The sequence below is a fragment of the Temnothorax nylanderi genome, unplaced genomic scaffold, assembly GCF_030848795.1.
Source record: "Temnothorax nylanderi isolate EJ_2023f unplaced genomic scaffold, tnyl_v1.0 TNYL_tig0082_pilon, whole genome shotgun sequence".
NCBI classification, from domain to species: Eukaryota; Metazoa; Arthropoda; class Insecta; order Hymenoptera; family Formicidae; genus Temnothorax; species Temnothorax nylanderi.
In genome coordinates this window covers 252315-264819 of record NW_027249144.1, presented here as the reverse complement: position 1 = coordinate 264819, position 12505 = coordinate 252315, and the positions used below count along the sequence as shown (strand labels likewise).

At 48.5% G+C, this 12505-nt stretch overlaps 1 protein-coding gene across 3 annotated transcripts in view; it reads right to left on the bottom strand.

The window, feature by feature from the left end:
• Positions 1-12408, bottom strand: part of Chinmo (Chronologically inappropriate morphogenesis) — a 54344-nt gene extending 41936 nt beyond the window's left edge. Inside the window, exon 1 of one of the 3 annotated variants that reach the window (XM_071709874.1) lies at positions 11634-12408. Coding sequence is in view for 1 of the 3 variants with exons in the window: in XM_071709873.1 (XP_071565974.1) it covers positions 4904-4979 (76 nt within the window). In the remaining 2 variants the exon portion in view is untranslated. Of the gene's footprint in view, positions 1-4903; positions 7346-10000; positions 10282-11633 lie in introns of those variants that run through there. The other 2 variants (XM_071709875.1, XM_071709873.1) reach the window with 2 other exon arrangements.
• Positions 12409-12505: the final 97 nt, after the last annotated feature.

Below are 12505 nucleotides of genomic sequence, written 5' to 3'. Positions count from 1 at the left end.
GGGCGTGTGCACGAACGCGCGAACGCGCGCGCGCGCGCGTTGCAGTGTAGGTTGCGGGCGTGTGTGCGTGTGTGGGGCAATGTGCGCGCGCGCCCGCCAGAGCGTCGTAATTCGGCGCTCTTATGGCGGCAGTATTATGTCATCGCATTCGTGCGTTGGAAAAACAGAGCTCCGGTCCTCCTCTCTCGATCTGGTTCTCGAAAATATATACGGAAAGGGGGTGCCTATCTCTCTCTCTCTCTCTGCAATTCTGTTTTGACTCCGTCCTGAGAAAGATATATAATAACTGGACACGTATCACCCTCACTCGGAATTTTTCCCACTCGTACTCGGCGTCTTTATTCGCGTGGAAATTTCGCAGAAGCCAAAAAAAAATCGACCGAGCGCGCGAGGCGGACAAAAATAGACGCGGCTCCGATCCTGCATTCGCGTAATACGTGTAAGCTTCCGTAATCGCGCGATACCGTAACTCGATATATACGTCGATGGCAGGCCGGCTTGCGTGGCCGAGCAATGCGGGGCGATTCTAGCTTCTGCGAGGAAGGAAAAATTGGGCAACTCTGGGGCGAAATGAAAAGAGAAAGGAGAGCGATGTGGTCCGAGTAGCGTCGTTTGCCTTCGTCACGGGGATGGTTGAACGCGATAAGGCCGACGACGGTATTGCCTGTGGTGGCGAGTGTATGGAAAAGGATGGCCGTCGTGATGTCGAGTTAACGCAAACGAGGAGAGGGCGGGGGGGGGGAAGGTCTCCTACATGAAAAGCGCGTATCGTGGCTCGACGAAAAAAACACGAACGGCGCCTGATTCGGCGAATGCTATTTTTTGTGGAGCGCCTTTTAGCAATAAGCGCAATCGCCTTTTATATACGCGATATATAGGTAATAGGAGAAAGTCGTCGTTGGTTTCTTCTTTCTTTTTCTCTCTCTTCCAGGAAGGAAACCGTTATTAATGCGTTACTGGAATACGGGGCCTATCCCGATTCGATTCGATTGTAAGCAGCGCCGCGTGCTTGATACGCTCAATGCGCTTTGAGAGCGCGCTAGCGCTTTCATAGGAAGTGCCGCCGTTATTACGGCCAAATTGAAGTCGCGTATGGGGGATATGAGCGACAATTTAATCGTACAGATAGATGGGAGTTCCTAGTCTTAATTCTTTCATACATAGCTACGCTTGCGACACCGAATGCAGCGATGCTCCTATCCATTAAAAACGTGCGTTTTCATTAAGCTCGCCAATCTACCCAATTAACGAAAATTTATACTTTACACCGGAATTACGGTTCACACTGAAACGTAAATAAGAAGAAAGTATCGCCGCGTCTAGATTAAAGTTGGGAAACGAACAGGGGTCAAAGTCGTAGAAAGTAAATTCTGCGGAGAGACTGCTTCGGAAAGAAATGTTCGATACTGTAGCCGTCTCTGCTAAGGCCACAGCATCCTGCCTTCGACCGAAGATAGGAACGAGAGGTGAAGGAGGAAGAGATATTTGCATGAATCCCGGCAGTAATCGTCTGAGGAAGCGCACTCAAAGGGTTGGTTAGCCTGATGAAAATGCCAGAGCGAGAAGCGCAAATACGTTTGACGACGATAACAGAACGGTTCGAGTTAAAGGAAGAGGGAGATGTGTGTTCTCTGTTTCAACAGTAAAAGATAACTCGCGTGGATTATCAAGACAATACGTAATTTCGCTCTGATTTCATTTCATTCGCGTATCCCCCCTTAGGAAAGGACGTTGAAAGGATTGTACAAATTGAATTGCCCCGTCTATTATTTTAGGAAAACAGTAGTATAATACGCGTTTCGTTATTACCTATTCCTATATATAAAGGCTTATATTTGCTATTGAGGAAGCTGCCATGGCGAACTCGGAATCTATATAGGCTAGATAGATATAGATAGCTAATATATCACCGCAAGCTAATTGGACCGATGCGCAGCGAAAACTAATTTGGAGGTCAATGTCTCTCCAAGACTAGCTTGAGATAACAGGTTGTCAGCGCGTAATATAATATGTTTTAAAATGAAATCTAGCCGCGAAAGAAAAGGTTGACGCGTTCGCCGATGGAGGTAAAATAACGCGATGTTTTTCTCGCGGATCATCATCGCAGATCCATTTCAATCAGGCGCGATGATGTAAGCGCATTTTTGCCGGCGACGAATAATCAAGGATCGGGCGTCGATATTGACGGTCTCTGGGGACGATCTGCGTGTAGCTTGCAACTTTTATATATCTCGCAAAACTTTGCCTCTCACGCCTTGAGATAACGAGAAATGCCGCTGGCAGCGACAGTTCGACGTCGCGTTTCGATATTCCGAACGTTTCGGTGATTTACCAGTAAACAATTAATTCGCAATTGATAAATAAAATCGCTTTGTGCCCCATCGAATATACGCAAAGGGAAAAAAAAAGAAAGAAACACCCTCACCGTAACTACAGCCTCACGAATCTTCGGTGCAACGCGTCCAGGGATGCGTTCTCGCCGCGACGATCATGCTTGCGTATCGTCTCTCGGGAAGAGAAATTGTCGACGCGCGCGAATCACCGTGACTCATTCACAAGAACGGTAAGCAGGAAGATGCGCGGGGAAGTGCAACAACCGTAACCACTTGCTACGACTACGACAATCAACGTGATGGCCACAGCGCGGACGCGAAATCAATGTCAATCATCCCGAGGACGATACTATCCTTCCCCAAGTCGTACTGGAGCGCGAATGATGCGTGCGCGCCGAAAACGCCCAGCGCGAAGCACGATCTGAATTGGACTGTTCTACGGGTTATGTCCGGCTCGTTCTCGACTTCCCCTCTTTTTCTCTTTCTTTCGCGGGCTCGTTCCTCCCGCCGGTGGCCCTACGTTTTGGGCCGACTTAACAGTATGCGCCTACTAGCGGACTTGATCGTCACAAGATCAGCGATGTCCTCCTCCGATGCACATCGTTCCCCGATTCGTACACTGAGAAAAAAAAATTGGTTGTACGGACTAAATTTGTATAGTTGTTGATCCAATGGTTGACTTAACAATTAAGTTGCACTAAAAAAGGTAAAGTTCATTCATGTCGATCATCAATATTTTTAATCAAGAATTAGTTAATTCAACTAATGTTTAGTTGAACGTATCGGACTAGATATTTTAATTGGACGAAATAAATTTTTTTTCTCAGTGTGGGTGGAAAGTGGAGCTTCCAGAATGCGTTTCCTTCCCCGGAACCTTTGTCGTCAGCAAATTGAATGTATACCTCGCTCTTTCATAGATACGGCGCGGCTGCCCGCTTTTTCGCGATTGTTACGGTCTCAATATAATTTCAGAAAGGAATCCGATAGATAAAGAATCTCTAAGGTGCAAAGATTGTTCCGACGAGAATTTTCTTCTAGCCCGGTTGTCTCAGTACATACATAGTATACAGTGGGCCTATTCTATAACTCTTATAACGACAGTTTCGTTATCGTTATATTGTCGTTGCGCAACTTTTTTACCATGTATAATATCTGCGCAACGCAAATATAACGATAACGAAACTGTCATTAATTTAAGAGTTACAGAATAAGCCCACTGAGAGCTTTGTTCGAAAGGCTCGTTCAGTAAGAAGCATCGAGTAAACGGTCCCGAAAATCGTCGCGTACGCGGAAGTCGCGTTGACTTTTTCGTGCGGTCGGTGCCGCGGAGGAATGGTTTTTCTAGTCGTCGTGTAAAGCGAACGGCAACGCAATAAATTTCCCGAATGGAGGTCGTTAGCGGGAGGTTCCGCCCCGCGGGAGCTATACGCGTTTTTTCGAAGCCGCAGACGACACCGGGGAGGGAAATTAGGTGGAAGAAGCAGAATGTACGATCCGTTTTTATGACGCCATGAAATAAACGCGACTTCCGTCGAGATACCGCTACGCGCATAATGCACGTACGACGACGTGCTGCTTGCTGCTGTTGCTGCTGCTGCGCTGCACGTGCACGCACTTTACAGAGGCAGAAACAAAGGAAGCGGTGAAATCACGGTATGTGCGCGTAATAATGGCCGGCAATTCAACAAGCGCGCAAACTGTAATTTAGTCGAAATAGTTATAGTGTTATACAGAGCATTAACAGCGGAAAACAATATTACCGTGAGAATATTGTGAGCGCCTAAATATTAATTAGAATAGCGAGTTTCAACAGCCTAATATAAATTATGAGGTAGATATATTTTATTTAAGAATACATTTGAGAGAATAGGGATATTAGAGTTATATAATTTATTATATGATAATTATTTCTCTCGCTGGAATATATGATAATTATGTATTGTTGCGCCAAAATTTCATATTTATTCGATCGCTGCTGCGAATAAAAAATCATAGTTGCTCTAACAAATACACTCATATTACAAGCTGCACAGTGCGGTGCAAAATGTTAAATAAAAATGTTTAGTATAATTAACGTGGATAAATATTTTTAGTCCCTATAATGTTCACAATAAAAATAAAATGAACTAAATGAGAAACACAGATAGAACACAATTAAAACACAACTTATGAAAAACAATTTATTTCGTCGAAAATCGTCGCGAGTTGACAATTTTCTTTTCCACTGACATATTAAAACCAAATCGTCCCGATCGTTTCACCAACCATAATCCGCTATCTATAAAAATTCACTATTTCACACCATGTAGTCGCTTTCGCGAGCAAGCTTTACATCCTTCCTCCCTGTAGCATCGCTACAACTGAGCCTCAAGTTCAAAGTCGCCCCCTCCCCCCGCGACTTCCCACGCCCCACACGCATCGATCCCGCGATTCGCGATCAAAACAAACAAGTATCCCCACGAAAGCTTCCCGAAACGGCATCGACGCCCGACCTGTCGATAACGCGACAGGTGCAGAGGAGGCACGACACAATAACGACAACAATAACAGCAACAACTGGTCGGCCGTACCTGGCGGATGAAGCCACCATGGATTGACCAGGGATGGTCGTTGGTTGCTGGGGCCCTCGCCAACAGGGGCATACATCCTCCTCCGACTACGTCACGCCCGTCACTGCCGCCCCGGTGCGCGACTGCACCCCCGACTGCCTTCGCAAGCCCGCGGCCGGCAGCCACCCCTCCAGCGGCCGCGGGATTCCAGTCTCTTTTCCCCTTCCTCGAGCGCGCGCGTACGCAAGAGGGTTGCAAGGTTACCGGCGTTATCCTCCCCCCGCCCTCGCATCCACCCCCGTCAACCCTCGCGCGCGGGTTTCGCTATCGTATCGCCCTTCCTATCGTTCCTACCGTCCTCCGAAGTCGACCTCCCTCGCGGCCGACCAACCCCTCCGTCAACGACGATTCTGCCAACCCCCCTCCCCTCCCGCGGGAGAGCTGAGAACACGGAGCACCACCGCGCCACTGCCACCCTCGCATCGTTCTCCCGGCGCCCTTCCTACGCAGCCACGGCCATCACTTTCGCTGGAAAGTCCTCGGAGGCCGTTAGGGAGCCAGGGCTGACGCTGCAAGGGGTGGCGAGCGGCCACGGCGAACCTTTCTTCCTCGTCTTCCACTTTTTTTCTCTTCTTCTACTTTCTCTTTCGCTCTCTCGCGTGGAAGAAGAGAAATTCTTTCGCGCAATCGATAAAATAATTTAACTACCGGCTACCGGATAACGAAGTACGGAAGCACCGGACGCGGCGGCGCCGCCGAGGAATCGACAAAATAAGCTCGTTGCTACGTAATGGACGCAGCAGAAAATGCCGAAGAGCATCATGTGGGACGGTAGAAACGCTGAATACACCACGTCGATCGCGGCCGATTGATTCACCGGCGAAGTCGTGGTGCAAGTAAACAGAGTTTATGCTCGAGGGGAAAACTTAAAAAATTCGAGCGTATAAAATGCCATAAAAATAAACAGACGTGTTTCTATTAGTTACTTTAGATGTCGCATAGATGATTTCCGTAGATATAAGTATAGACCTATTCAAGTTTATTTTAAGCGTAATTTTAATTGCGAATGAATAGAAATTTCGCCTAAAAAAACCGAGATTTGAAAGAAGATTTCTTTTATCAATCATCAAAACTCAGGACGATAATTTGCATCCTCTTACGGTACGGGGACCCTAACATGAATTTTCATAAAATGAGCTTTGGTTGGCTTGAATTCAATATTTATGCGCGGCGGTGGTTACGGCCGACCGTTCTTAACGACGAAGGGTCGTGCACCTGCATTCGAAATTATCGTACATGAACACGGGCTGAGCTTTACAAAATCTTTCTCTAACGCGCTCGAGAAAAGCGTTAGAAAGCAGCCGCGTTCTAATCATTAAGATTGGAGGTCGGTGTATATCAGTATATGTACACGGCACTTGTCCCCTGCATAAAATTTGTTAGTCAGATTAGGCAGGTGACTCTGAATGCGTCCTCTCTCGAGCGTGAAGATGCCACCAATTTCGGGATCGATATAAAGACTCGCTGCTACATTATGCAGCGCGCCGACCTACGCCGACGTAATACGAACCGCGTAATATTTTTACCTCGAGCCTATAATAAGCGTGTAATGCGCATAAACGAGAAGCTTTTAATAGCGTAAGAGTATATTTTAACTTTTAACTATATCCTGCGGTAAATGGTAATGCCGAACAATAAAAATAGAAATGTGCCTCGTAGGAAACGTCAACAGGTTCAAAGTTCACTTCAACGCGGATTCGTAATGTATTAGAAAAATACACGTATATAACGTTTTTGTGTGACGATCGATAATTGGTCCATTATCGGAATCCATCAAAATAACAGGAAAAATGTTACGAATGCAGCGCCGGTAACATTTCCTTTCGAACCCAAGAAAATCTCAAATACCGATAAGATTCCTGACAAAATAGAAATTCTTCAAACGCATACATACATATATATATATACACACACACACACACACACATACACTCCGCGGCTTCTAGGATGGCCCCATAAAGAATCGACACGTTCCTGAGATCAACCCGGGATGGAGGGGAGAACAACCTTGCAAGCCTTCAAACTTCGTCGTACGTGCGTAGCTTCAGCGATAGTGGTGGGGGGTCTGAATTTTTGGAGGTTGGCAGAATGGCCGAGAGCTACGAAGGGGGTTGAAGAGAATGATAAAGGGACCGAGGGGAAAGGAGGAGATATCGGCGCGAGAGGGGAAAACGCGGAATGGCGGCAGGAAGCGAGAGGAAGGAGAAGGAGGATGATGATGCGAAGGAGGAAGGGGGAGGAAAAGGGCGGCCAAGGGGAAGAGCCAAGCAACCTGCACCCGGCAACAGCCCCCGACCTCGGAAGAACTAATCATTAACCTCCTTTCACCCTCCCCGAATGCTGCCGCTCTAACTCGACCACCTTCGCTTCACTTTCACCTGCGCCTCTCTCTCGCCCACCGCCCTCTCTCTACGCGCCCCCGTATGCCACCCCCGCCTCCCTTCACTCTCACTTATCCTTCCACCCTCGCTCCCTTCCTTTCCCTTTCATCCAGAGCTTCCCTCCGTTTTCCCTCCTCTCTCTCTCTCTCTTCTCCTCCACCCTCCTTCGCCCACGCTGCGCCGGGTTGTGTGTTTATGATTACGATTACCCCGCGCGCTCTCGCTTTCGCTGCTTTCCCTTCGCGGTCTCGCTTTCGATCTCGCTCCCGTCCTATCGACCTCCAAACCTTGTCGCTACTTTCGGGTATCTATCTAACGCGCGCGACGCGATGCACGCAGCGTCGCGGCGCTTAAAGTCGAGGGTCTCTTTTCGACGCCAGCGACGATGCGACGAAAAGAAGGCAACGGCCGTTATTTGCGGCGCTATTATTTCTCCTCGAGGGGTGTCGCACGTCGTTGCGTAATATAGCGAGACAGTAGATACCGACAGTAGACTCCGCTCTTTCCCTCACGAAGACGCAGGGGATATTCGATCTCTGTCGTCACAGAGCTGAAAATGAAAGCCGGGGCGTATGATTTAACGGAGGAGAGAAATTTCAAGAACAGTTTTCCCAGCTTTCGCCCCAGACGATGAATAATTCACCTCCTTGACGCTTGAACTTTATGTCGATATGAAAAATGCAGCACTAACGCGTGACCAATATTTTAATGTATAAACAATGAAAGTCGCAAACTATCAGAAAACATTCTTCCGAGAAACTTCGATTCCGTTGGTCTTACAATTAATAGATTTTGGGAAACATCCAGGGGGAAACATCTAACAGATATATTCCTTAATTTAACCCTTCCTAATTACATTCGTATCGGCATAGAGCCGGCGAAAGGTGTGTGCTTTCTTAGCGACAATCATCGCTGTAAATAATTCAGTAGGCGGTCAAAAAGGGCGGCTGACATTCACACAGATATCTTTACGGGCAATCGATGCCGCGGGAAGTTCGACGTTGAAAATACGAGCCGAGCGTACATACCAAATTACACCATTTTCTAGGACTACGTGGCAATTGGCCTTTATCCGCCACCGTATCTTGATTTATGCGCCAAGTTCCTAGACGATAGGATCGCGCGCGCGCGCGACGGTGTAGGCAAGCTAGGGTGGCTAATATGGCGTACGAAACGCAACGACACGGTAGACAAAACCGGTAACGCGAACGGGTTACGGAAAAGTTACAAAAAGCGTACAAAAGGGCGTACGGTCCATCGAGGCGTAGCGGAAAGTACGTGCGAGCTAATAAATTAGCTCGCACGAGTAGATTTAGCCGCTGATGAACTTTCGACCTTTCACGGATAACGCCCATATCGATTCATTGACGCGAAACGGGAGAAAAAAAATACAGTTCCTCTATCTCGCTTCTTATCCACATAAATTATAAGAAATTCAATCTCGCAAGAATACGGATTCGAGAAGGAAGGTAACATTTCGCATTTCATATCGAGCGCAAAGTTAGACGAATAACATGATAAAAAGTGCATTGCACACCTACACGAAATCTTTCGTACGTTTCGTCGATTGATTTCAGATTCTTCCGCGTATTCCTTGCATTAATAACGTTCGCGAATCTAGATCGCCGGCGTGCCTCGTAAATCGTAAATCCCCTGCTCGCGAAGTACACGGCGAAGTACGCGCCCGCGTGCGAAGGTCGGAGTCAGTGGCAGAAGGGTGGCAGCCGAAAACGCGTGAAGAGGGGGCCGCGGGGGGACGAGGAGGGGCAAGATGCAACGCACATCTATTGATTCTCCTCCAGCGTGAAGGCCCGCGTGTTGCGGCGGGGTTCCGTTCTCTCCCTCTCTCTCTCTCTCTCTCCCTCTTTCCGTCTTTCTTTCTCTCGTTACGACGGCACGCAATTTCGCGTGCGCGTACGGATACGCACACGCATACGCGCGCGCAGGAGGGAGAACGAGTGCGCTCGGTGGATGCAGGGCACAAAGCAGCAAAGAGAAGTCTCGTCCTGCGCCGTCGGAGGCGAGAGGTGAGGCAGAAAGGGAGAAAGAGAGAGAAAAACCGAAAAAGGGAAACTGGATCCTGCGAGAGAAGACAGCGAGCTCCCTTCTTCCGTGCGCGCGCGCTCGCGCGCCGCACTCTCGGTCGCGTTTTCTCGCTCGCTGACGCATAAGAATTAGAATGCCAGGAACCCGACGGCATTTGCATCGCAACTCGTGCCCGCTCGCAGCCTTTGCACTTGCAACTTTCTTGGAGATCCTCACCCGGGGTGGGTAACGATCGTCTTTGTGAACAACGAGTACAGTCTCGGCCAGAACAAGGTTGCGCGAGGGGTGGCCGAGAAGGGCGGACGGGCGAGATCGCCGAAAGAGAGCACGCATTTCGGACAATTGATCGATGGGGGAAAAATATCGGGACACGCGAACGAGTATCATATACTTCCGTTATATCTCCGACTTTTTTATGATAATACTGTATACAATCTCACGTTTGTACTTCCCTGATTTCCGCCGTGATTGAGAGTGATTCTGCTATCGAGTATGCTAATATTTTTCACGAAACGCACTGTTCTGTTAAGCCAGTGTTAGTGCGAATTTTACGAACGTCTCTTATCACCGCTTATCACGCTCTTATCCAGAGCGTTTTTTCTCGTTCCACTTTAAAAGAAGCTTTACGAACCTGTACTGGCAGATCGAGGTCTATAGATTGATCATTGGTCCGACTCCGACTGCTGCTCGCGTGAATTTGAATATGCATCAACATGCCGCACGGCATCAAACCGACGATGAACACTGTCTTTATTTACGTGAATAGAAACATAAAGGTCAGAGCGCGCACGAAGCCCCGAAGTGTTGCGATGAGCGGCAGTGCGGTGGTTGCTTTCGCGAACCGTTACCGGGATGCAAAGCACGGCTCACGTGTACGGAAATCATCGCCGGATGACCCAGACGTGCAGATACACAAACACATGCCCCCCCCCCCGGCTCGAGCGCGCTTGTGCCGATACCCGTGTTACCAAACAAGGGATGAAGTGCGAAATGTATAACTGGTATAACTCGCGGTGCTCATTGAACGGTTATTATTATCAGGACGCTGCTTGCTGTATTTGAAATAAGTGCGATGTATCATCGGTCCGACAATTTCCAAATTCAGAGCTTAGCGCGCGGGTGAACGTCGCATCTCTAAAGCGTCGTCCACAATGGCAACAGGAGTATACAGTAAGACGTAAGCGGTAAGTTATTGACTAATGGGATTTTTACAATTCAAGAATAATCGACTGTGGTTGGTCAATAGCTTACCGCTTACGTCTTACTGCATACTCCTGCTGCCATTGTAGACGACGCTTAAAAATAAGCCTTGCGGAATGTCTTTATCAGTATGTACGTCTCTAAAATAAACTTTATAGTATCAAGTATTAACAAAAAGCTATATACGAGAAAAACTTTATTTCGAGATATAGAAAAAAGAAACGATGTATATGCACAGAAATGCAAGCAGGCAGACCGGCAAAGAATTAATTAATTAATAAAGCTCCTGATTAAAATAAAGAAACAAACGTTATTAATATTATATTATCGAAAAAGTGCAAACGAGGGAAGAATTGTCTGTCATCGATTGTTATTGCCGCTTTCGTGATTATTATGTTGTCGACGCAGCGGGCGCGCGTGCCTGTCGGCTTTCGGAGCGCGCATGAAATTCCACGGAGAAGAATGCGATATCAACACCGCGGAGCAGTCTAAGCGACGTTTCGTGCCCCCCCCCCCGCCCCCCGAGAGGAAAAAAAGGAGATATTCCCTGGGACGAGGCAAGAAGTTTATTCCGACGCTGTAGAAACTTGCAAAAACTGGAGCAACCGCCTGGCGCGTCAAATTGAATTAGGAATCAAGTGCAAGAGCCGTCCGAAAACTTATCGCGTTTCAAGGAACATTCGCGGCTGAAAAGATACGCGTAAGGCACTCCTGTTTATCGCGCGACGTGAAAAAGAAAAAAAAAACAGATGTTATTCGAGTCGCGTTATGCGTTTAAATATCGAAATAAACTCCGCGCGATATGAAAATGATCTGATACACAAGCAGAAATATATTAGAAGGTCCATTTCGCGAGTATTTTCTATCGTCGTGTACCTGTCAATGCCCGTAATCATACGACCGCCTCGGCAATTCGCGATTTCTCGAATACCTCGTTGCGACTGAGAAACGTCTCGTTTCAACAATTCCGCTTAAAAAAATAAAAAGATCGATAAGCTTTCGCTAAATTCGATAAGCGATACAAAGAATTCTTGACGATACATCGCGATACATTTGCTACTCACCGGCAATTGCGGCGCGCTTCCTTGCGTTTCCTTCTCGCTTGTTCCCGCGACGACGACCTTCTCCTACTCTCGGCTTTCAACCCTTTCGCGGAGCGGCGCGGCTCGCTGACGGCGCGCGACCGGACAATACATCGTCGGCGATGCGTCGCCGGCGGCGGTTCCGAGTGTCAGTTCCGGGAGGAGAGAAAGAGAGAGAGAGAGAGAGAGAGAGAGAGAAACAGAAGAGACAGAAGAGAGACAGAGGGTGGGAGAGTCAGCTGGTCGGCGAGGGGGTTAACGCGCGCGCGGACGTAATATATACGTGGTGTTGTATACGTAATATATAACTCGGCGGAACAATGGCAAGTATAAGTGACGGCGCGGCGCGCCGGCCGGCGAAAACGCGGCCAACTCCAAACTCCGTAAACGGCACGAAAACACGGGCCGCGAGCGGTAATGACTATTGATCACGCCGCGCGCGATTTCTCCGTACGCTGCCAGCAGCGACGAGAGCGATCGAGGTGAGACCGGCAGCGATCGTCCGGCGATTGCGATGACGATTGTCGCCGCGCTTCGCGGCCCCCTCGCCGGCAGCAGGAATTTCGGCCGCGCCGCCGACCGCTGGCGCCTCCTCGCGGAAGCGGCGGCATCGCCGCAACCCCCTACCCCCTACCCCCCTGCCTGTAACTCGAGTTACAGCCGCGGTTAGCTGGGACGCATGGGGGTTGCGTAGGATTTACACGAATTACATTTATGCGGTGCTTCCGGACGCAATGGCGAATTCGCCCGCGACTGACGTTGCTTTTCCGAAAAGTTGTACGCACGTCGCATTGATATCTTATGTAAACTGTAACGCTAGTTACGGCTGTACGCTGGTAAGAGCAATTAAGCTT